Here is a 26862-nt window from a genome sequence, read left to right as displayed (position 1 = left end):
AGGATAATCCCTTCCAGCAAAAACAAAGGATGTAAGATGCATTTCAAACCATAGGACAAGGCTGGGGAATCTAGAAGAATAATTGGTATAATTATAAATTTTTGCATCCAGTTGATATTATAAGTACAAAAGGGTCTGATGATATGTCAGATGTAGAAGATACACATATTTATCAGATATAGGTATTTTACTCACATATGTAACATGGCATACTTCCAACTGAGGCTATATCATTTAAATCAGCAAAACAGGGTGAGATATGGAGTTGGAAAGGTAATGATATTTTTAAAGAAGTTGATAAAGTTGGCCAGCAATGCACGTCAACTAAGTGGGTATTTCTGCTTGATTGATAAGTCTAGAAAGGTGCATTCTGAATGAGGCATACTCAGTCTCAGTAATTGCTTAATCAATATACATATAAGGGGTCAATGACCTCTCTAGATCTGGATGATATCCCATTAGCACTGGATATGCTAAACAGAAAGATTTTGACTGTTGTCACATTAAGATTGAAAGAGAGGGAATTATCAACCTGTGATTAAGGTCCCTAACAAAATCTTAATTTTGAAGTGGGGTGGGTTGCTTACCAAAAGTGACAATACTTCACTTTTTTGCTTTTAATCTGAACCCATTTTCAGTTCACCAGTTATTTATATATTTAAGTTCTTGCTGAAGGATTAGAGTTTCAGAGGGGGAGTTAACAGTTGTCTGCAGACTTATTAGCTAGAGGTCTTGGTTTCCAGTCTGGAGATCAGAAAAGTAAATGCCAAAAAGGAGGTGTCCCAACACTGTGCTCTGAGGAATGGCTCTGGTTACCTTCATACTTTCTGTTGAGGCACTTGCCACTTTCATTGTGTGAGTCCTGTTTTTTAGCCAAGTTGCTGACCATCTTGCTGCGTAGTGATCCATATTTAAAGTGTTAAGCTTACTTACAATTCCAGGAGTGGGGTATGGTGTCATACTGCTTAACCAGATCAAGATATGCTGTGTGAACAGCATGACCACTGACAACAGCCTGTGCCAACCTCTGTAAGAAGTTAACTAAATTTATTAGGTAGGATCTTCCCTTGACAAAGCCAAACTAATTGGGCCAAGTTGAATGATATTTTTGATATCAAAGTTTATAAGGTCCGTTGTACATTCCATGGCTTTGCAAATTAAACATATTGGGCTGGTAGGTATGTACTTCTCAGAGTCAGTGGTAAGACCTCTTGTGTGTAGTAGTATCACCACTTCAGACTACCAAAATTCAGGGAAAAACTTGTAGCTAAACTTGGGTTAAACAGTTTGGGGAGTGGCTCATTAATAAACAGTCAGGCATATTGTTTATGGAGATTCCTATCATTTGATCAAAAAATATTGAAACTCAGAATGTTGAAAACTCAAAATATCGTAAACCTGTTTAATGTGGGGGGTAAGCCCTCTGCACCCTCCCAGGTGGGATGTTCTGCCTCCCACACCCACTTCTAATTATCTATACTTACTCCAGGATCACACAACAGTGGGGAAAGGGCAAATTCACATTTTCAGTATATTGACTTTCTAACATTTTTGTTTTCAGTATTTTGAGATGTTCTTTATCACTGTTGCTTTATCACATATGGGATCTTCCTGCCAAGTATAGTCCAGTGTCTGGCCAGTATACCAAAACCTTTACACCCTCCCAGCATCATACATTAGGTGTATGCTCCTGACACAGACATTTGGCATAAAGGTGAAGTACACACACTCAGTACTCGGACCTTCATTGTCACCAGTCCAAAAGTCATAGTTGAACATCGGCCTGATTGATGTTCACTGAGCTGGTTTCTACCAAGCCATTTAAAGATAAGTAATCCATTGGGGTTCCTTCTTTTCCTCCTCCTGTTTGTTTACTAAGATGGCCAGGGGCAATCATCACAAATTACCTCACCAGATGGATTTTCGCATAAAAAGACAAAGGGTCGCTTTCACCCTCACTTGTTCACTGTTTAGTTGACACTTTGGGTGGTAGGGTTTTGACCCTTTTAGGCACTACTTTTCTGAGGTTGTGCTTAGGGTTCTGCAGGAGGCCAAGAAACCCACTACCAGAAAATCCTATATGGCTAAGTAGAAGAGATTTTCTGTTTGTTGTCTCAAGCGTCACCAAGATACCTTCTCAGTGGGGGATCCTTTTGGTCCCTTCTACTTGTGTGAACTGCTCCATGTTGACTTAGCATATTCTTCTGCTTGCATGCCCTTTAACCCACCATTGGCTCTCATTTTGAAGTCAAACAATTCCTTAAATGTATCCTTCATATCAGGCCCCCAAGAATACCTATTCCTCCCTCTTGGGACATCAGTTTTTGTTCATAGGATCATAAGAGGTTACTAGGCTAATGGCCTGAGGGCCCTTAAAAGCCTAGCCAAATTTACCCTTGTTGACACGATCAGCACCTATTGCCGCTGTCCAACAGGGACACAGGTGGAACCCCCAGGGTGAATGTACAGTTACCCATCCAGTCGTCCAAATTACGTTTGGAGTGCCAGTGAGGTGCTCTGTTTAGTCTGTTGCAAAGGAGTGGTAACCTCTGGGAGACAAATCTGTCTGTCCAGCAGGTTCTCTTGATGCCACATACCAGGTTTAGGTCATTAGAGCAAGTTAATTTCTGTGCCATTTGACTTCTGGATGTGCAGCATTTCCAATAAAGCAGGGTCAGAGATCGCCTTATACCCAAGGCAGAGATCGCCTCTGAGTAGTCTATATGAAACAGAATAAAGTGACAGTAATTTCAGCTGATCCACATAGGATAGCTGCTGAAGACCTTGAATTTTCCTTGTGAGGAACCTTTGTGGTCTCTCCAATTGCTGCAGGTGCTTTGAAAGGTACATACCAAAAGGGGTGTTGTACTCAATTATTGGCCTAATGGGTGAAGAGTACAGGGAGATAACTTCTCTTTTTCTTGAGACAATGCCTTTACTTATGAGAAAAGCCATATAGAATGCCCTTATTACCACTGTGGAAACATGGTGATCAAAGGCAAGGTTGCTGTCAACCTGAGTGCCCAGATCTCTCACCACTGAGTGTGTACTTAGGATATTGCCATTGATGTGGTAATTTGCAGGAACATCGCCCTTACTGAAAGCGATGATGATATATTTTTTTACATGGAGCTTGAGGCCATGACTTTGGCACTAGTCATTGGATCACTTCTGTGTCTCTGCTTGTCAGTGGCACAGGAACATAACTTTCTTGGGTGGCGTAAGCCAGGGAACCTTGTTGGCTAGGCTTGCATAGGCCCTTGGGCCGATAGCCTAGTACCTACCTATGAACCTATGCATTAGACCTTCTTGAAGGATGTTGACATCATTGGAGATTCTATGACCACACCCATCAGCAAAGTTTGTCAGCCACAGTCCTTTGGTTTTAGTTTGTACTTCGGAGAAATAGATTCTGAACAGTAGAGGTCACAGGACTGATCCCTGTGGAATACCACTGGTTACGGGTGTGCTGCTGGAGGTGGATTCCCCTATTTTGACTGTATAGGTACTATAAGGGTTGATGTCTAGCTGGGAGAGTTTGTCAGTGCTGCCTGAGTGACGGATAGTGTCAAATGCCTTGGCTGGGTCTAGGTAGGCTGTATGCACAGATTTCCCTTCGTCCAGGGCCTTGGTAACTGTCTCGAAGAAATCCACCAGGTTTAACAGGCACAATCTCCCCTTGACAAATCCAAACTGGGTAGGATCTAATGTTTGGAGATTACCTATATCTTTGTTGATAAGGTCCATGGTGATTCTTTCCATGGCCTTACAGATAAGGCTAGTCAGGCTAATAGGTTTGTAGTTCCCAGGGTTAGTAGAAACGCCACTTTTGTGCAAGGAGATAATGGTCGCTATTTTCCATTCAGCTGGGATAAAGCTGGTCTTTAGACTGTGATTGAAAAGAGTACCCAATGGTGATGCTAATTCTTGTTTGAGCCAATGTAGGATGCACCCTGGGATGTTATCAGGTCCCACTGATGCTGTGTTTTTGGCCGTAGAGAGGTCGTTTACAACCTGCTCTTTAGCGATACAAGGTAGGGGACAGGTGGTAGGGATGTCATGAGGTATGTGTGGCGGAGACAGGGTAGTGAAGTTTTCACCAGATCTGTCAGCTAACAGGTTAGCTGTGTCCACTGGCTTAGTATATGTGTTACCATTAACTACTAGTTCGGCACAAATCTGGGCATGACCTTTTAGGTTACAGATGTAAATAAAGAATGCCTTGTGGTTGTCCTTTGTTGAGGAAGCTAACTTGGATTCACAGTTTACCTTGGAGGACTTCACAAGAAGTTTTATTTGCTTATTTAAGCTGAGGAGGGAGTGTCTCCAGTTTAGAGCCTGCTCCTTCTTACTGTTAGACAGCAGTTTCTTACTTTTATTGTAAAGCCTGAATGATAGGATTTCGTTGAAACACTTTCTTAAAGATAGACCCCCTTACTCATTAGTTATTTTTAATGGACAGACCTCTCTGTACTACTTTGGAACATAACCATGAATACATGTTTTTATACACAAGCACAAAGTTTTTATGAAATAATGTTTTTAGTAGATATTTATGATAGCCAAGTTTTATTGACACCATGAATGTTAATTAGTTAGAATGAATATGCTTTTAGATTAAATGATAAAGGAAGTTCATAGAAATGTCATATTTTATGTGTTATGGGTTATATATTTTTTATATATATCTTACTAGTTTATTGTATGTATTTTTATTGCATGTGCACATGATGACACACTACATTTATTAACATTGTAAGCGTTTTTAGGCACAGGTGGTTTAATTGATTATTAACTACTGCATTAATTAATGATGTAATTGGAAAGCTTTTGATTGGTGCAAGCTGGGTAAACCTGTCTATATATTGATGTACAGTAGAAGGCGTACTTTTTAAGTCTGAAGAAGTGTTCAGAGAAACGTGAAAGCGCTTACTGGCCATTGTATTATGCTCTTTGTGTGATTAAACTGGTTTTCATCAGGTCGGCTCCGTTTGTTGTGGTGTGCCTCTGAAGTTTCTTTTATTGGATTTGCTGCTTTGCTTATCAGGGGCACTTTATCCAGAGCTGTGTTCTGTTTGTCTTGAAAGCTAAGTACCCCTTTGGGGAAACTTTTTCTTGCTCTAAACCGATGTCAGTAAAAGTTAATTGTATTTTTAGTGGAAAGCAAATACCTCATAAAGATTTTCATTCGTACTGCATTCCTTGCTTAGGCCCAGACCACAATGTCCCACGCTGTCAGTTTTGTGCCTTATTCAAACCTCGAACTATTCGTTGTCAGTTCATTTTTGCATCAAAATATTTTGGTACTCTGTTCAATTATCCAGAAATGGCTTTGGTAAGCGACCTGACTACCAACATTCCGAAAAAATGCAAAGATAAAGACAGATACAGGCCACATAGGTCCAAAGCTGTCAACGACGCTTCCGTTAAGCTAGTCGCCAGTTCGCTGGTACTCAGTGAGGCACTTTCGCAGCCCCTGATACCTGCTACTTCAGATTCGCAGGCCTCTACTTAGACCCATTTGGAGTCCGGTATACCGCAAGATGCTTCTTCGACTGTGGAACCTGTGGATGTCTCTACCTTGGATGAGTCCGGCGCTGCTGTGCAGGCACCGGCTTCTGAGGGTGTATTCAGGCCTACTGACTTGAATATTAAACAGACGCCATCTTCTTCTTCAAGGCCTAAATCTCGATCCACAACTGGAAAACTGACGCCCAGACCGCATGGTCAGGCCCCTATGCCTAAAAAACAAATGATAAGAATAGCTAAGACCTTATTACTCTAATCAGGGGAAGCGACCCTTCTCCCTTTAAGAGACCTAGAACTGATTTTCCTTCTCATTCTTCTGATCAGGATTCTGAAATTTTTGTTTTTTCTGATGACCAGGATTTGCCCTTGTCTACCTATGAGGATTCTGATGCAGAGGACTCAATTCCCTCTGCTTCTCCTCCAGAGGATTTCTCTTTTGGTGAAACTTTGCATACTCTTAGGGAGCATTTCCACTGGGAAAGCCAGGATTACTCTGACTCCAAAAAGAGGCTTAGGGAATTCTTACTCCTTCCTCAACACAGGCCTTTAGCTATCCCTCCTGTACTGGACATTGTAGACGATGCCTTCTTGGAATCTAGCCTGGCCCCTGACACTTTTACCCCCAGCTCCCAGAAAACCTGACCGGTATTACAGAGTAACTGACTCTCACAAGTTCCTCTTTAAAAATCCTACCGCGGATCCTGAGACCATTTCACAGGGACCCAAAGGCATTAAGGCTACTACTGCCAAAACCCCTACCCCCTCTGATAGAGATTCCATGGCCCTGAACAGATTGGGTAAGAAGGTTTACACTTATGCAACTTTGGCCATTAGGGTGTTAAACTGCCAGTTTCATATGTTAAAGTATCAGCAGCATATTATTGGATTGCTTAAACAGAAAATTATGTTGATTCCTGACTGTGCTGAAAATAAAGAATTACAGGATTTAATGCATTCTGCTGAACAAGTTGGAAAACATGCTTTCCAATGTGGTTTTGATTCATTAGAGGCATCTTGCAGGACTGCTGTCACTGGGTCTGTACTTAGAAAGCATGCTTGGCTTAAGGAGCAAACTTTGTCAGATCATGTTAAAGCTAAATTACTGGATGCTCCCTTAAACCAAGACCTTCTGTTTGGTAACCAAGCAGAAGAAGTACTTAAAAAGATGGAGGAAAAAGCTAAATCTATGCAAACTGTTAAAGATTTCCTGCAAGTACAGCCTCCCAGATTTAGTAGGCACTTGGCCGTCTAAGAATTGGTCCTTTCCTGCCTCTTCCAGGCCTTCAGAGTCCAAACCCAGAACCAGCAGACCACCCAGGCCTCAGTCTCAAGGTACTCACAGGCCTAAGCAGTGGGGGCTTCCACTTCGAAAGCTGGAAGTAGTAAGACACTCCCCTATGGTAAACTGTCACAGTGACTTAACTTTAAACCTTCCAAGCCCTGATCAACTGACTGTTCCTTTAGGGGGAAAGATCGCCTTGCATACAAAAAACTGGAACTCATTACCCAAGACAAATGGGTTTTAAATATATTTTCCCAAGGATATAGATTCCTCTTCCACTCCTTACCAACCCCAAATGGTTGGCCAGACCTACCCATAAATCAATGGGCAGAGGCTCAAAATCAGGTTCTCTCTCTTCTAAGCATCAAGGCTATTCGACCTGTCCCAGAAGAAGAATGGGGGCAGGGTTTTTAATCATGACTTTTCCTGGTTCCCAGAAAAGAAAATTCCTGACGTCCTGTCCTGGACCTGTCTGTCCTAAACACCTTTTTGGTAATCCCAAAATTCAAAATGCTAACTCTTCATCAGCTGCTTCCCATGCTGGGCAAAAATGCCTGGTTGGCAACACTGGATTTAAAGGAAGCCTACCTGCACATCCCAATCAGGGAAAATTGCAGAAGATACCTACGCTTCAGAGCAGGCTACATGCACTATCAGATGTTCTTAGTGTTTCCCTGTTTCAGTCATTACATTTGGGTAATCTGCTGGCAGGTTGCCCTCAGTCGGCCTGAATAACAAAGTCTTGGGTCCTGCGTCAGTTGCTGTCTCCTATTCCATGACGTCAGGTCGTCAGGGGTATATAACATGCAGCCGACGCCATTTTATTCAGTCTTTCTTGCCACGCGGTGCCCGAAGCAGAAGCAGTTCGCAAGTGCCGGTCAGCTGACTCCTGAAATTTTCGTATTTGAGTTTCAGAGCCAAAGTCTTCAAACTAAAGCGAAGTACCCCGTTGGGGAAACTTTTCTCTGCTCCTTACCGATGTCATTAAAAGTTAATAATTGCATTACTTGTGGGAAGCAAATACCTAATAAAGATTTTCATTTGTACTGTATTTCTTGCCTAGGCCCTGATCACAACATGCCTTGCTGTCTGTTTTGTGCTAGATTTAACCAACGCACTACTAAGCGTCAGTATATTTTTGCTTCTAAATATTTTGGTTCAAGATTTAATTATCCTGAAATGTCGTCGGTTAGCAATCTGACTGCCGGAGTTCATAAAAAACGCAAAGAGAAAGAGACAGACCATCGTGGTCCAAAACCAATGACAAGCTTCTCCTAAGCCAGTCGCCGGTACTCGGTGAGGCGCTTTCGCAGCCCGTGATACCCACTACTTTTGAGTCGCAGGCCTCTACCGAGACCCGTTTGGAGTCCGGTATGCCGCAAGATTCTCAGAGTATTGAACCCGGGGACATCTCTCCCTTGGATGGGTCCGGAGCCGCTGAGCAGGCACCGGCTTCTGAGGGTGTTTTCAGGCCTCAACTTTTTTATATTAAACCGATGCCAGCAACAAAAACAAGGTAAAAAAAAACTTCTATGTCTAAAAATCTGACGCATGAGCCACGTGCTCAGGCCCCATATGCCTAAAAAACAGATGATCAAAATGGCTGAGGATTTAATTACCTTGATCAGGGGTTCCCAACCCCCCCCCCCTCTCCGCTAAGAGGCCTAGGCAGGGATTATGAATCTTCAGATCAGGTTTCCATTTCTTCTGATTCCTCTTCTGATCAGGAATTTTCTATTCCACCCTATGAGGATTCTGATGCAGAGGAATCCATTCCATCTGCATCTCCTCCTGAGGATTACTCTTTTGGAGAGACTTTGCATACTTTAAGGGAACATTTTCACTGGGAGAGTCAGGACTTCTCTGAATCAAAAAAGAGGCTTAGGGATTTCCTCCTCCTTCCTCAGCATAGGCCTTTGGCAATACCTTTTGTATTAGACATTGTTGATGATGTGTTTTCGGAATCAAGCATGGCTCCTGATTCCCTACCTCCAGCTCCTAGTAATCCAGACAGATTTCTATTCAAAAACCCTGCTGCTGATCCTGAGACTATTTCACAGGGTCCCAAGGGTGTAAAAGCCTCTACAGCCAAAAATCCTACCCCCTCTGATAGAGATTCCAGGGTGCTGGATAGATGGGGAAAGATGTTTTATACGTCTGCATCCTTGGCAATTAGGGCCTTAAACTGCCAGTTTCATATGCTTAAATAGCAACAGCATGTTATGGGCTTACTGAAACAGAAAATGATGTTGATTTCTGATTGTGTGGAAAATAAAGAATTACAGGAATTATTGCATTCAGCAGAACAGGTTGGAAAGCATACTTTGCTATGTGGTTTTTATTCCTTGGAGGCCTCTTGCAGGGCCGCAGTTACTGGATATGTGATTAGAAGGCATGCCTGGCTCAAGGAGCAACATCTGCCTGATCATGTTAAAGCTAAATTGTTGGATGCCCCTTTGCAGCATGATACTCTGTTTGGTAATAAGGCAGAAGAGGTTTTAAAGAAAATGGAAGACAAAGCTAAATCTTTGCAAACTGTAAAAGATTTCTTGCAAGTGCAGCCACCCAGGTTCAGTAGGCACTGGCCTACTAAAAATTGGTCCTTTCCTGTGTCCAACAGGGCCACTCAAGGCAAATCCAGGTGCTCAAAAGGCTCCAGATACCAATCACAGGGTTCTTACAGGTCAAAGCTTTGGGGTGCCTCTACCTCCAAATCTGGAGGAAACAAAGCACAACCCTACAGTAAGCAGTCTCAATGACTTCCCTCTACCTTCACCATGCACTTGTCTTTTGGCTGCCCCCTTGGGGGGGGGAACTAGCACTTCATGCTCAAAATTGGCAGTTAATTACCCAGGACAAGTGGGTATTAAGCATAGTATCACAGGGGTACAGATTTAATTTCCATACTTTGCCAGTTCCAAACGGTTGGCCAGATCTGCCACATAATCAGTGGGCAGAGGCTCAGAAACAAATTATGTCCCTCATGGATATGGGGGCTATTCAACCAGTACCAGAAAAGGAAGAAGGACAAAGTTTTTATTCAAGGCTTTTCCTGGTACCCAGAAAAGACAATGCCTGGCGTCCAATACTGGACTTATCGATTTTGAACACGTTTCTGGACATTCCAAAATTCAAAATGCTGACTTTACAACAGCTACTGCCTATGCTGGGCAGGAACACTTGGTTAGTGACTCTTTCCTCTGCCTTTAAAATGTACCTTCCCAACAGAGTACTAAGATCTAATAACCAAAACCTAATAGAATTGTACAAACCAAATCGTCCCCCAGGTAAAAATCTCTGATCCTATGGTCTAGCACGTCCCTGGAACTCCCTACCTCCATCCATTCGTACCACTTTCAACCACTTTATATTCAAAAACTCTCTTCACTCTCCTCTACTATCCCAGTGGGAATGCTCCTGCACCCATCCGTCATAATCTACACTGGCATTTTCTCTTTCCCCCTCCTTTCTGGGAACTTCCTTGTTACTGCCTCTCCTAACTCGTACATTCCCCTCTTGTACTTACTAAGCTAATTATAAAAAAATGTATTATTTTGTTTCCCATTTGCTAGCTTCCTAAGATATAATGGCTTCTCAGTTTTTCTATTGAAATGTTTCCTTTTCTAGTCTGTATCATCTGTAATGTTCCTCACCAGTATGTACTACCTGAAATGTTATGCTCTGAGCTGTATAATTTGTAAATATTGCAATCTAATCTAAAACCTATTGTAACCTTGTTTCTGGAGCTTTTCTCCCCAAGACTCCATTGAAAATGGGTTCATCTTGGCCCAATGGACTATCCTGGTAAACCAACTGCAAATAAATAAAAAATAAATAAAATAAATAGACTTAAAGGAGGCATATCTGCATATCCCAATAAGGGAATCATGCAGAAGATACCTCTGCTTCAAGGCAGGTTTTCTGCATTACCAATTCTCTGCACTGCCCTTTGGCTTATCTACTGCCCCCAGGGTCTTTACAAAGTGCCTGGCACCAGTAATTGCATTCTGCAGACAAAGAAGCATACAAATTTATCCTTATATGGACGATTGTCTCATTCAAACAGAGGACAAGGGCACTCTTCTTCAACATCTGGCGTTTGTAAAAATGCTTCTAGCATGCCTGAGGTACACAATAAATGAAAAGAAATCACAACTGGTACCCTCTCAAATAATTACATTCCTGGGTGTAAGCTTGAATTCAACTACCCAGATGGCTTGCCTCACGCCATACAAACAAAGGCAACTGACAACATACTTCAAGCAAATGGCAACAAAACCCCAGTTATCTGCAAGACAAATTCTGCAGGCTTTGGGGTTCATGGCATCCTGCATTCTACTAATTCCATATGCGAGACTGCTTATGAGGAAACTTCAGTGGTACCTAAAAAGTTTATGGAGTCAACATTGTCACAGCCTGGAAACATTGATTCCCCTCATTTCCTGCCTACAACAGGAGTTTACTTGGTGGGCAGAGACATGTCACCAAAACAAGGGACTGTCATTCACTCTACCCCCTGCCACCCAAACCCTAACTACAGACGCATCAGACTATGCTTGGGGGCCCACCTGGCAAGGAGATGCATTCAGGGCAAATGGAGCCCAAACCAAATGCATCTGCATATCAACCAGAAAGAGATGCTAGCTGTTCAGAATGCTCTGACAGCCTTCAAGGACTTACTTCATCCAGGACAATTACTGATAAAGATGAACACCACCACATTTATGTGGTACATAAACAAGCAGGGGGGTACACATTCCTAACCCCTTTGCAGACTAGCCATGGCTTTGTGGAACACAGCCTTGACTAACCAAATACATCTTCAAGCTCAATTCCTGCCAGGAAAGCAAAATACTCTGGCAGATGACCTAAGCAGAAATCTTATGGACCCGCACGAATGGAAACTGGATCCACAAATCTTCATGTTACCACAGAAATGGGGGAACCCAGGCATAGATCTATTTGCCTTTCCCCAAAATTATCAGTTGGACAAATTCTGCACAAGAACTCATCACAAAAAAGCATGGAAAGTGGATGCTCTATCCTTCAGTTGGGAAAACCTATCAGTCTATGCCTTTCCCCCTCTGCCTCTACTCTCCAAGGTCTTACTAAAAGTCAGGCGGGAAAAAACAAAAATGATCCTAATTGCTCTGGACTGGCCCCGCCAGCACTGGTACCTGCTTCTAAGGAATATGTCTCACCTTCCTCCATGGTACTTGCCTCAAATACGTCATCTACTGTCTCAGCAGAACTATCAAATTCTGCACACTCAGCTCCAAACTCTGAATCTTGCAGCATGGCTAATCAACTAATTCAAACAACACCTCTCAGTAAATCTGTGATGGATGTCATTTTGGAAGCCATAAGGCCTACTACTAGAAAATCTTATGCTGATAAATGGAAGAGATTCTGTGCTTGGAACCAAGCACAAGGAATAGACACAGCAAAGCCCAATATTCCTCAGATTTTACAATATTGGACTGAGATGCTTGACAAGGGCCTATCTTTTTCTTTAGTAAAAATTCATGCCTCTGCTCATTACAACACAGAGCCTCCCCTCCTTTCTCATCCTCTGCTTAAAGAGTATCTTAGAGGGGCCAAAAATTTAAGGCCTCCCAGAAGAGCACCAACTCCTGCATGGGACCTCAATTTTGTGATGGAAAAACTCACCGTGCCTCCTTTTGAACCAGCAGCTACTGCGGATATAAAATTTCTATCTTGGAAAACAGCTTTTCTTTTGGCAGTCACTTCAGCAAGAAGGGTTTTAGAACTACAGGCTCTCATGGCAGTGGAGCCTTTTATTATATTTTACCTGGACAGGTTGTCGCTCGGGACCAATCTTTCTTTTATGCCTAAGGTGGCGTCCAGTGTGGCTCATAACCAGACCATTCACCTGCCAACATTTTACCCAAATCTGCAGAACAAGGGGGAGTGGATTCTGCATTCATTGGATGTACACAGACAACTAAGGTTCTACCTAAATAGGACCAAATCTCTAAGAAAGTCTGAGCAACTACTGATAGCATTTGCTGCAGAGTCAGAGGGGAAGGCTATATCAAAGTAGACTATTTCTAAATGGATAAGCCACTGCATTCGTTTCTGCTGTTTGCACCATGGTAAACCTGTGCCCAAGGGGATCACATCACATTCCACCAGGGCTGCCTCTACTTCAGCAGCTTTTCCCAGAGGGGTCCCAACCATAGACATTCTAGAAGCTGCTACTTGTAGCTCTGTTCATACCTTCACAAAGCACGAACATTTACCTCTCTTCTCCAAATCCAGGTCAGACGTTGCCACTGCAGTCCTGCAGGGCCTTATAGCCGCTCCTAATGCTGTTTAGTTCCATCCTCCCATCCATAGCTTTGGGATTCTACCCAAATGTAATGACTGCAACAGTGAAACACGAAGAACATAGTACAGTTGTGTACGCTTACCATAAATGTAGATGTTCGAGTGTATTCACTGTTGCAGTCCGGGTTACCCACCCGCCATCCCCCTTTCTATACCTTTTCTTTCCTTCACTATACCCAAAAGCCTTTGTGGTGTATTTGCTTTTAGTTGAAGGTAAAGTTTATGTTTCTAAAGGTGCATTTATATATTTACTGTTTATTTATATATATATTTTTGCTCCCCATTTGGGGGGCATCTGACATCTGGGGAAAGAAAAACTGAATAAAATGGCGTTGGCTGCATGTTTTATACCCCTGACGACCTGACGTCATGGAAGAGGAGACAGCAACCGACGCAGGACCGATGACTTTGTTATTCAGGCCGACTGAGGGCAACCTGCCAGCAGATTACCCAAATGTAATGACTGTAACAGTGAATACACTCGAACATCTACATTTATGGCAAGTGTACACAACTGTACTTTCTCTGCACTGCCATTTGGTTTATCTACTGCGCCCAGGGTATTCACAAAGTGCCAAGCTCCAGTCATTGCATTTTGCAGGCAAAGAAATATTCAGATATACCCATACCTGGACAATTGTCTAATTCAGGCAGAAAGCCAGGACGTATTATTAAATCATCTGGCATTTGTAAAGAAATTACTAACTTCTCTGGGGTACACCATAAACGAAAAAAAATCACATCTAGTACCCTGCCAACAATTTGTGTTTCTGGGAGCAAGCTTGAATACAACTTCCCAGATGGCCTACCTCACGCCAGAGAAACAAGATGTTCTTCGTGTTTCACTGTTGCAGTCATTACATTTGGGTAATCTGCTGGCAGGTTGCCCTCAGTCGGCCTGAATAACAAAGTCTTGGGTCCTGCGTCGGTTGCTGTCTCCAATTCCATGACGTCAGGTCGTCAGGGGTATAAAACATGCAGCTGACACCATTTTCTTCAGGCTTTCTTGTCGCGCGGTGCCCGAAGCAGAAACATTTTGCAAGTGTCAGTCGGCCGACTCCAGAAATTTTCACATTCGAGTTTCAGAACCGAAGTCTTCAAACTAAAGCTAAGTACCCCATTGGGGAAACTTTTTCTTGCTCCTTACTGATGTCAGTAAAAGTTAATAATTGCATTACTTGTGGGAAGCAAATACCTCATAAGGATTTTCATTTCTACTGTATTCCTTGCCTAGGCCCAGATCATAATGTGCCTTGCTGTCGGTTGTGTGCTAGATTTAACCAACGCACTACTAAGCGTTGGTATATTTTTGCTTCTAAATATTTTGGATCAAGATTTAATTATCCTGAAATGTCGTCGGTTAGCAATCGGACTACCGGAGTTCACAAAAAGTGCAAAGAAAAAGACAGAGACAGACCAAGCCAGTCGCTGGTACTCAGTGACGCACTTTTGCAGCCCCTGATACCCACTACTTTTGAGTCGCAGGCCTCTACCGAGACCCATTCGGAGTCTGGTATGCCATGAGATTCTCAGAGTATTGAACCCACAGATGTCTGTCCCTTGGATGGGTCCGGAGCCGCTGAGTAGGCACCGGCTTCTGAGGGTGTTTTCAGGCCTCAACATTTTTATATGTCTAAAAAAAAAAACCGACATATGAGCCACGTGCTCAGGCCCCTATGCCTAAAAAACAGATGATCAAAATGGTTGAGGACTTAATTACCTTGATCAGGGGTTCCCAGTACCCCCCTGCTAAGAGGCCTAGGCAAGGCACTGATTATGAATCTTCAGATCAGGTTTCCATTTCTTCTGATTCCTCTTCTGATCAGGAATTTTCTATTCCACCCTATGAGGATTCTTATGCAGAAGAATCCATCCCATCTGCATCTCCTCCTGAGGATTATTCTTTTGGAGAAAATTTGCATACTTTAAGGGAACATTTTCACTGGGAGAGTCAGGACTTCTCTGAATCAAAAAAGAGGCTTAAGGATTTCCTCCTTCTTCCTCAGCATAGGCCTTTGGCAATTCCTCCTGTATTAGACATTGTTGATGTTGTGTTTTCGGAATCAAGCATGGCTCCTGATTCCCTACCTCCGGCTCCTAGTAATCCAGACAGATATTAAAGAGTTCCTGACTCCCACAAATTTCTATTCAAAAACCCTGCTGCTGATCCTGAGACTATTTCACAGGGTCCCAAGGGTGTAAAAGCCTCTACAGCCAAAAATCCTACCCCCTCTGATAGAGATTCCATGGTGCTGGATAGATGGGGAAAGATGTTTTATACGTCTGCATCCTTGGCAATTAGGGCCTTAAACTGCCAGTTTCATATGCTTAAATAGCAACAGCATGTTATGGGCTTACTGAAACAGAAAATGATGTTGATTTCTGATTGTGTGGAAAATAAAGAATTACAGGAATTACTGCATTCAGCAGAACAGGTTGGAAAGCATACTTTGCTATGTGGTTTTGATTCCTTGGAGCCCTCTTGCAGGGCCGCAGTTACTGGATATGTGATTAGAAGGCATGCCTGGCTCAAGGAGCAACATCTGCCTGATCATGTTAAAGCTAAATTGTTGGATGCCCCTTTGCAGCATGATACTCTGTTTGGTAATAAGGCAGAAGAGGTTTTAAAGAAAATGGAAGACAAAGCTAATTCTCTTTGCAAACTGTAAAAGATTTCTTGCAAGTGCAGCCACCCAGGTTCAGTAGGCACTGGCCTACTAAAAATTGGTCCTTTCCTGTGTCCAACAGGGCACCTCAAGGCAAATCCAGGTGCTTAAAAGGCTCCAGATACCAATCACAGGGTTCTTACAGGTCAAAGCATTGGGGTGCCTCTACCTCCAAATCTGGAGGAAACAAAGCACAACCCTACAGTAAGCAGTCTCAATGACTTCCCTCTACCTTCACCATGCACTTGTCTTTTGGCTGCCCCCTTGGGGGGAAAACTAGCACTTCATGCTCAAAATTGGCAGTTAATTACCCAGGACAAGTGGGTATTAAGCATAGTATCACAGGGGTACAGATTTAATTTCCATACTTTGCCAGTTCCAAACGGTTGGCCAGATCTGCCACATAATCAGTGGGCAGAGGCTCAGAAACAAATTATGTCCCTCATGGATATGGGGGCTATTCAACCAGTACCAGAAAAGGAAAAAGGACAAGGTTTTTATTCAAGGCTTTTCCTGGTACCCAGAAAAGACAATGCATGGCATCCAATACTGGACTTATCGATTTTGAACACGTTTCTGGGCATTCCAAAATTCAAAATGCTGACTTTACAACAGCTACTGCCTATGCTGGGCAGGAACACTTGGTTAGTGACTCTTTCCTCTGCCTTTAAAATGCACCATCCCAACAGAGTACTAAGATCTAATAACCAAAACCTAATAGAATTGTACAAACCAACTAGTCCCCCAGGTAAAAATCTCCTATCCTATGGTCTAGCACGTCTCTGGAACTCCCTACCTCCATCCATTCGTACCACTTTCAACCACTTTATATTCAAAAAATCTCTTCACTCTCTTCTACTATCCCAGTGGGAATGCTCCTGCACCCATCTGTCATAATGTACACTGGCATTTTCTCTTTCCCCCTCCTTTCTGGGAACTTCCTTGTTACTGCCTCTCCTAACTCCTACATTCCCCCCTTGTACTTGCTAAGCTAATTATAAAAAATGTATTATTTTGTTTCCCATTTGCTAGCTTCCTAAGATATAATGGCTTCTCAGTTTTTCTATTAAAATGTTTCCTTTACTAGTCTGTATCATCTGTAATGTTCCTCACCAGTATGTACTACCTGAAATGTTATGCTCTAAGCTGTATAATTTGTAAATATTGCAATCTAATCTAAAACCTATTGTAACCTTGTTTCTGGAGCTTTTCTCCCCGGGACTCCATTGAAAACGGGTTCATCTTGGCCCAATGAACTATCCTGGTAAACCAACTGCAAATAAATAAAAAATAAATAAAATAAATAGACTTAAAGGAGGCATACCTACATATCCCAGTAAGGGAATCATGCAGAAGATACCTCCGCTTCAAGGCAGGTTTCCTACATTACCAATTCTCTGCACTGCCCTTTGGCTTATCTACTGCACCCAGGGTCTTTACAAAGTGCCTGGCACCAGTAATTGCAATCTGCAGACAAAGAAGCATACAAATGTATCCTTATCTGGACAATTGTCTCATTCAAGCAGAGGACAAGGACGCTCTCTTCAACATCTGGTGTTTGTAAAAAGGCTTCTAACATGCCTAGGGTACACAATAAACGAAAAAAGAAATCCCAAATGGTACCCTCTCAGATAATTGCATTCCTGGGTGCAAGCTTGAATACAACTGCTCAGATGGGCTTACCTTGCGCCAGACAAACAAAGGCAACTGACAACATACTTCAAACAAATGGCAACAAAACCCAGTTATCTGCAAGACAAATTCTGCAGGCTTTGGAGTTTATGGCATCGTGCATTCTACTAATTCCATATGGGAGACTGCATTATGAGGAAACTACAATGGTACCTAAAAAGTTTAGAGTCAACATTGTCACAGTCTGGAAACAATGATTCCTCTCATTTCCTGCCTACAACAGGAGTTTCTTTGGTGGGCAGAGACATGTCACCAAAACAAGGGACTGTCATTCACTCTACCCTCTGCCACCCAAACCCTAACTACAGACGCATTATACTATGCTTGGGGGGGCCCACCTGGCAAGGAGATGCATTCAGGGCAAATGGAGCCTGAAACAAATGCATCTGCATATCAACCAGAAAGAGATGCTAGCTGTTCATAATGCCCTGACAGCCTTCAAGGACTTCCTTCATCCAGGACAACTACTGATAAAGACGGACAACACCACGGTTACATTGTGGAACACAGCCTTCACTTACCAAATACATCTTCAAGCTCAATTCCTGCCAGGAAAACAAAATACTCTGGCATACGACCTAAGCAGAAATCTTATGGACCCGCACGAATGGAAACTGGATCCACAAATCTTCAGCATGTTAACACAGAAATGGGAGAGCCTAGACATAGATCTATTTCCCTGTCCCCAAAATTATCAGCTGGACAAATTCTGCACAAGAACTTATCACAGAAAAGCATGGAAAGTGGATGCCCCATCCTTCAGTTGGAAAAACCTATCAGTCTATGCCTTTCACCCTCTGCCTCTTCTCTCCAAGGTCTTACTAAAAGTCAGACAGGAAAAAACAAAAATGATCCTAATTGCTTCAGACTGGCCCCACCAGCACTGGTACCCAATTCTAAGAAATATGTCTCAACTTCCTCCTTGGTACTTGCCTCAAATACCTCATCTACTGTCTCAGCAGAACAATCAAATTCTGCACACACAGCTCCAAACTCTGAACCTTGCAACATGGCTGAACATTTAATTATTCAAACAACACCTCAGTAAATCTATGATGGATGTCATTTTGGAAGCCAGAAGGCCTAGTACTAGAAAATCTTATGCTGATAAATGGAAGAGATTCTGTGCTTGGAATCAAGCACAAGGAACGGACACAGCTAAGCCCAATATTCCTCAGATTTTACAATATTTACTGAGATGCTTGACAAGGGCCTATCTTCTTCTTCAGTAAAAATACATGCCTCTGCCATCTCTGCTTATTACAACACAGAGCCTCCCCTCTTTTCTCATCCTCTGCTTAAACAGTATCTTAGAGCGGCCAAAAATTTAAGGCCTCCCAGAAGATCACCAACTCCTGCATGGGACCTCAACTTTGTGCTGGAAAAACTCACCCTGCCTCCTTTTGAACTGGCAGCTACTGCGGATATAAAATTTCTATCTTGGAAAACAGCTTTCCTCTTGGCAGTCGCTTCAGCAAGAAGGGTTTCAGAACTACAGGCTCTCATGGCTGTGGAGCCTTTTATTACATTTTACCCGGACAGGGTGTCCCTCAGGACCAACCCTTCTTTTATGCCTAAGGTGGTATCCAGTGTGGCTCTTAACCAGACAATTCACCTGCCAACATTTTACCAAATCCACAGACAACTAAGATTCTACTTAAACAGGACCAAATCTCTAAGGATGTCTGAGCAACTACTGGTAGCTTTTGCTGCAGGGTCAGAGGGGAAGGCTGTATCAAAGCAGACTATTTCTAAGTGGATAAGCCACTGCATTCGTTTCTGCTACTTGCACCATGGTAAACCTGTGCCCAAGGGGATCAGGTCACATTCCACTAGGGCTGCTTCTACCTCAGCAGCTTTTCTCAGAGGGGTTCCAACCAAAGACATTCTAGAGGCTGCTACTTGGAACTCTGTTCATAACTTCACAAAGCATATCATTTGCCTCTCTTCTCCAAATCCAGGACAGGCTTTGCCACTGCAGTTCTGCAGGGCTTTATAGCCGCTCCTAATGCTATTTAGTTCCATCCTCCCATCCATAGCTTTGTGATTCTACCCAAATGTAATGACTGCAACAGTGAAACACAAAGAACATAGTGCAGTTGTGTACACTTACCATAAATGTAAATGTTCAAGTGTATTCACTGTTGCAGTCCAGGTTACCCACTCACCATCCCCCTTTTCTATGACTTTTCTTTCCTTCACTATATACTTAAGCCTTTGTGGTGTATTTGCTTTTAGATGAAGGTAAAGGTTATGTTGCTAAAAGTGCATTTACATATATTTCTGTTTATTTATATATACATATATATTTTTGTTTCCCATTTGGGGGCACCTGATATCTGGGGCAAGAAAAACTGAATAAAATGGTGTCGGCTGCATGTTTTATACCCCTGATGATCTGACGTCATGGAAGAGGAGACAGCAACCGACGCAGGACCCATGACTTTGTTATTCAGGCCGACTGAGGCAACCTGCCAGCAGATTACCCAAATGTAATGACTGCAACAGTGAATACACTTGAACATCTACATTTATGGTAAGTGTACACAACTTTACTTTTATTCAGCAGCCTACTTCAAACTACTGGCCACAAAGACCCAGCTATCTGCAAGGGAAATACTGCAAGCCCTGGGGTTCATGGCCTCTTGCATTCTACTAATTCCATGTGCAAGACTGCATATGAGGAAACTACAGTGGTATCTAAAAAGCCTATGGTGTCAACATTCTCAGGACCTAGAATCAATGATTCCTGTCATCCCTTGTCTCAAGACAGAGTTCCTTTGGTAGGCAGAGGCCTGCCACCACAACAAGGGACTGCCATTCACTCTACCCCCTACCGCCCAAACTCTAAAAACAGACGCATCAGACTATGCATGGGGGACTCACTTGGCAGGGCAGTGCATTCAGGGCAAATGGAACCCGAGTCAAATGCACCTGCATATCAATCAAAAAGAAATGTTAGCTGTACAGAATGCTCTGACAGCCTTCAAGGACCACATTCTTCCAGGACAGTTATTGGTAAAGACGGACAAACACCACTGTTATGTGGTACATAAACAAGCAGGGGGGAACCCACTAATACCCTCTCTACAGATTAGCCATGGCTCTGTGGAACATAGCCTTGAGCTACCAAGTGCACCTACAGGCTCATTTCCTGCCAGGCAAGCTAAATACACTGGCAGATGATCTAAGCAGAAATCTCATGGACCACACAAGTGGAAACTGGAACCAAAGATATTCAACGTTTTGAGAAACAAATGGGGGAGCCCAAGGATAGACCTGTTTGCCTCCCCTCAGAAATACCAATTAGACAAATTCTGGACAAGGACTCCCCACAGACAAGCTTGGAAAGTGGATGCCCTGTCCTTCACCTGGAAAAACCTATCAGTCTATGCCTTTCCCCCTCTGCCTCTCTTCTCCAAAGTTCTACTAAAGATGAAACAGGACAAACCAAGGACAATACTGATTGCACCAGACTGGCCACGCCAACACTGGTACCCCCTCTTGTGCAGTGTCACTGCTGGAACCATGGCACCTGCTTCAGACCCCTGCCCTCCTGTCCCAGCAGGAGGGCCAGATTCTGCACCCACAGCTTCAAACCCTGAACCTTACAGCCTGGCTAATTACCTGATCTCTCCGTTGTCATCCCTCAGTAAGCAAGCGATGGATGACATTCTGGAGGCAAGAAGGCCTAGTACTAGAAAATCCTATAATGAAAAATGGAAAAGATTCTGTTCCTGGAGCCAAACTCAGGGGATGGGCACAACAGTGTCCAATTTACTGCACATTCTTCAATACTTAACTGAGATGCTTCACAAGGGTTTTTCCTTTTCTTCCATCAAAATTCATGCCTCAGCCATTTCAGCACATTATAATACAGAGCCACCCCTCTTCTCTCATCCACTGCTGAAGCAATACCACAGAGGGGCCAAAAACTTAAAACCACCCAGGAGAGCCCCTTCTCCAGCCTGGGACCTTAACCTTGTATTGGAAAAGCTCACTCTACCTCCCTTTGAGCCAGCTGCAAATGCAGAGTTGAAATTCCTTTTCTGGAAAACAGCTTTCCTTCTAGCCATCACTTCAGCAAGAAGGGTGTCTGAATTACAGGCCCTCATGGCAGTGGAGCCTTTCATCTTCTTTCATGCGGACAGGGTGTCCCTCAGGACCAATCCTTCCTTTATGCCCAAGGTGGTATCCAGTGTGGCCCTTAATCAGTCCATTCATTTGCCAACCTTCTTTTCTAATCCACAGAACAAAGGGGAACAAATACAGCACTCCTTGGACGTGCACAGACAACTTAGACTTTACTTGGACAAGACTAAGCTTCTCAGGAAATCTGAACAGCTGCTGGTTGCATTTGCTGCAGGGGCAGAGGGGAAGGCCATTTCAAAGCAAATCATTTCTAAGTGGATAGGCCATTGCATTCATTTCTGCTATAAGCACCATGGAAAACCTACCCCACAGGGGGGGATAAGACCTCATTCCACCAGGGCCTCATCTACCTCTATAGCCTTTCTCAGAGGTGTCCCTGCCAGGGACATCCTAGAAGCTGCTACCTGGAGTTCTGTACATACCCTCACCAAGCATTACCACTTGCCAATTTTTTCTAAATCCAGAGCTGGCTTTGCCATGCAGTCTTGCAGGGCCCCTTATAGCTGGTCCTAATGCTATCTAACTGCCTTCTCCCTTCCTTGGCTTTGGGAATCTACCCAAATGTGATGAGTGCAATAGTGAAACACGAAGAACATAGTACAGTTGTGTAAACTATCATAAATGTAGATGTTCTAGTGTATTCACTGTTGCAGTCCTGGTTACCCTCCCTCCAGCCCCCTGACTTCTATTGACTATACCTCTATTCATGTTTACTATGCTTAAAGCTTTCTGGTGTATTTGCTTTTTGTTGGAGGTGTAACCTTGTATATAATTGCTTCCCATTATGGGGCACCTGACATCTGGGGCAAGAAAAACCTGATGTAATAGCATCGGCTGCATGCTTTATACCCCTGACTTCCTGACGTCATGGAAGAGACGGCAACCGACGCAGGACCCAAGACTTTGATAATCAGGCCAACTGAAGGCTACCGGCAAGCAGATAACCCAAATGTGATGACTGCAACAGTGAATACACTTGAACATCTACATTTATGGTAAGTGTACACAACTGTACTTTTCTTTTGGTGACTAGTCATCCACTTAAGGCCATCGGCCGCCTTCGTTTATAGCTTGCCTACAGTGGCTTTAGAAGAAGTACCTTTACTCCCCTTCAGAGGCCCCCACACGTGATCTAAACAGTGATTTCCCAGGATCCCCATAAAAGACTTTAAGTTTGTGAGATTCTAAAGATAATGATCCAAGAAAGCAGGATGGTCCACAGTTTCTTTGATCTTTCCTGAAGAAACTCCCTCTAAAGGCCTTTTCTTCCACCAAACAAACGTGGGTGTTTTGTCTAGTCTTGGATATTGTTAGCATGGCTTCAAGGCTGCTTGGTTTTCCATGACACAGTGGCCCAGTTATTAAGAAGGAAAGTATAGTGTTGCATCCTCCCAAGGAGTTTGCATTTCATTATGTGACTTGCAGGCTGGATATGCTGATTTTCATTACTCACTTAGAAAGAGTTCTGCATCTGTCATCCTGGTAAAAAATCTCAAGCAGGCAATCATGTTAGGAAGTGCATGTATAGATTCTTTGTGGTTACCTTGGGTGTGATTTTGTACGTGGACCATTTGTTGGAGTCCCCCAAAGACATATCTGGTTAAATGATTTCTGTCATAGTACATTTGCCCAGATGGGCAGTCCCCAGCTGATAATGTCTATTACTGTAGTCAACCTTATTATGACTTGGCTGTTAATACAGCAGAAGGCTTGTCTCTGGTGAAAACTAAGAGCATTAATGTATATTGCCGTACTTGTCTGCATCTCATTGATTTTCACAATGATACCAAACAGCTTTTGCAAACATTCCCTTTTGTGGCCTGAAATACATGGCCTGGATTTTCTTCCACCAGCATTCTTTCAGCAGACCCCAGAAAAGCAAGCATCAACTTTGAGCTTTGGTTTCATCAAAGGTAAATCAGTCAGGACTCCAGTAAGAGGTTTAACTGTTCCGATTCATTCCAGAGAGTTCACAGTGGCTGTAAACAAGGTTCTTGGCAATTATCGGGAAACCATGGTCCCGTTTTGGGAACGATTGCTTCAACACTGAGGACTGGCCTGACTGCTTCCAGGGTAGTCAAGGGTTGCTTGTCTTTTCATCGGGCTGCATCGCTGCCCATCACTGCTGACTGGTGGGTGCAGACCTTTAGACCCAGAGGTTCCAAAATTCCATTTGTTTCAATCCTAATGCCCTCCCTTGCTGGATGTCCCATTCTTTCAGCAGGCAGCAAAACTAGAGATACTCAAATTCTTAAACATCTAGTTCCACCAGACCAAAGACTGCTAACACTTTACTCCTCTTTTTTTTTTTTTTTTTTTTTGACTTAAGGCCACAGAGCTCAGGCCTATTCTAGATCCAAGCTGCTTAAATACCCTTTTTCCATATGAGTCCTGCCACATGGTTTTGGTTCAGACATTCCTTCCAAAAGTGGCAGAAAATGATTGAATCTGCACTTTAGACCTCCAGGTCACTTTTTTTTTTGTACAACATGATCCACAAGTAGTCCATGAGATTCCTGCGTTTTACAGTTAGGGCTTTAGCTACCAGATCCAGTCTGTTTCATTTGGTTTCATCTCGGTCTCCAAGGTTTTCACCAGTTGCATGTCTATGTCATCATCACCCCCCCTTATTCCCCATTTTCTACACGGGGTTGGGGTGTCACATCAGTTCTTCTCCCAGTTCACTGTCCCTTTCTTAACTTTGACTGTCATGCTTGACTGTCACAGTTACTCTTATGCAGTCTGTCCATGTCTTTGCTGAAAGTTCTCATTTCCTCTTGCCTTCCTCCTGTCTCTCCCAAAACTTCACCAAATTGTCTTCCTCTTTCTTGCCCATGTGCCCAAACCATTGTAATATGCTTTCTTTGGCCTTTTCTGCTATTCTAGCCACATTGGGTTTTACTCTTGATGTTGTAATTTCTTTGTCTGTCCCACAGTGTGCCTTCTACCACCCATCTCAGGCACTTCATGTCCATCACCTCCAACTTCCTCAGCTGCTCTGCCTTTACTGCCCAGGCTTCCATGCCGTACCGAAGTACGGGTTGCAGTACTGTTTTATAAACCTTACTTTTCAGATTCTTTGGCATTCTTCTGTCATGCAGTACTTCTGACACTAAGCCCCTTTTATTTTAACTTTGACCTCCTGATGGAGATTTGCTTTCTCTACATTCATGGGGGGGCCTGCCTCACCCCGTCGTAACTTCAGTATACTAACACCCGGAACACACAGTAGTTTACATCAGTGTAGCACACAGTGACCACTGTTCAGAGCTTTACAACATATACTGCATGAACGCTAACATTTGACCAAAGAACTACAACAAATATATGGTACACTGAGTAAAATACTAAACCAGTTTAGTTCATCTTAAGTACTACTCAGCAGACAACCTTCCCAACAAATGAAAAGCACCTGTGTGTGTAGGTGCACACGTGTGTGTGTGTGTGTGTGTGTGTGTGTGTGTAGATTTGTACTTGCGCGCGCGCGCACACACACACACACACACACACACACACACACACACACACACACACACACACACACACACTTGTCTGAGATATTGGTATATATACACATGTGAGGATGTGTTTATATTTTTGTCTGTCTCTTTGCTTATGTTTGTTAACTGCATAGAATGGCTGCTCCAAGGACTCATTTCAGCCTTGATCTGGGCCACAAAGCAAAAGCAGTATTGTTATTACACAATGTGAAGAAAATACAGTTCTTACATAGTACAAAGGCAGCAGCATTGCACTCAAAAGTGATATTAAAGAAGAGAAAATACTTACTTGAGTAAACATATTCATATTTAATTGTGTGTACAGCATAGTTAAAAATATAATTTTAACATGCAAAAATACTAGAGAACCAAATGATCCTTTGTTGAACAAAACTGTATTTACCCTGAAGTTTGGATATCTTGGACTTGGTTGTAATATTGTAGGTGGTACGGGGTGCAGGCCAGTTTCATAGGAGGTGTAGGAGTTTTTGCCCCTTGACTTTGAAGAAGAGGTTGGTGATTTAGATGAACCCTTATTCTGTGTTAATGGCACCTCCTCTCTCACATACACACAAACCACTTCCTATTATGATTGCATTCCTGTCACTGCAACTCTTGCAAATAGCCTTGGTGGTTTCCTTTTTTTTTTATTTTTTTACCATCCTCAAGTTTCTGTTTGTTATGGTTTATAAAGCAAACTAAGGATGGGTCATCACAAATGTGACTGATAATACTGCGTAGTTGTGATTTTTGAGTGCAGTATTCTCCTGTGTAAGAGTTGGTAACTGAAGTAGAGTTTTGAATTCTGAAGTAACATAAAAATGTTGTTGCATTTAGATCATGCTGTGGGATCCAGATTCAGGCAAGCAGATCAGCAGAAATTTGTCAGGGCATTCCAAGTGGATCACATGGCTGTGCTGGGAGCCACTGCACTTGTAAGTCTGAGTGTAATTAATAATTAATGAACATTTTTCCCAGCTGTGCCACTCCTGTTTCTAAGTGTGTGGCAGGCTATCAACAGATGAATAAACTGGTAACACAAACTTCTAGGTTCTTTCCTGAGTAAGTTGAACCTTAGAAGGAATGCGAGGTGTGTGAATAGATTAATGAGTTTGCAGTTTGTATTTGCTTCTTTAGTTTTGCACCACTAGATCCAAGAATCAGAACATTTGGCTGTTAATTATTTCTTGACTACTGACCTGTACCACATACATTCTTTAGCTCTGTATGACGTTCCTCATATGACATATTACTTTGAGGCAGAGTTAGAAGAGCAGTTGTAGTTTAAAAATAATGTTTCAAGCCACAGTTAGAGAAATTTGCTGACATTTTTAGAATGGAGAGGGTAGCATAAGCAAGCATGACATGTTATTGCTTAGATTGTGGTTTTGTTTGCAGTTGGCTCTGTTGTCGTCAGTATTTCATCACCTGTGGCTATTTTAGTGTTAAATTTGTGAATAAACAATGTCCTTTTATATCACTGTTGCAGTAGTCCTTACAGTAGGAATCCCTGCCAAGGGTAGCCTGCTGTCCAGCTAGTATACCAAAACCTTTAGGCTGTAATAGGGATGCCGTACGTCACACTCATGCTCCCCATGCATGGCATAGGGCATAAAGGTGATGTACTGTCCTCAGAACTTCTTTGCCACCTGTTCAAAACCTATCTTTGATAGTCAGCCTGAACATTCAT

The 26862-nt window shown here is 42.9% G+C and overlaps 1 protein-coding gene across 2 annotated transcripts in view; it reads left to right on the top strand.

Annotated features, from left to right (window-relative positions):
- The window catches only part of NLE1 (notchless homolog 1), a 691532-nt gene that overhangs the window by 171571 nt on the left and 493099 nt on the right, over positions 1 to 26862 (top strand). For both annotated transcript variants that reach the window (XM_044054321.1, XM_044054322.1), the window contains exon 6: positions 26010 to 26107. In XM_044054321.1, the coding sequence (XP_043910256.1) occupies positions 26010 to 26107 (98 nt within the window). The remainder of the gene's footprint in view (positions 1 to 26009; positions 26108 to 26862) is intronic.

The sequence above is a fragment of the Protopterus annectens genome, chromosome 13.part0, assembly GCF_019279795.1.
Source record: "Protopterus annectens isolate FY-2018-M chromosome 13.part0, PAN1.0, whole genome shotgun sequence".
NCBI classification, from domain to species: Eukaryota; Metazoa; Chordata; order Ceratodontiformes; family Protopteridae; genus Protopterus; species Protopterus annectens.
Note: the sequence above shows the minus strand (reverse complement) of the source record. Positions and strands in the feature narration are given on the sequence as shown.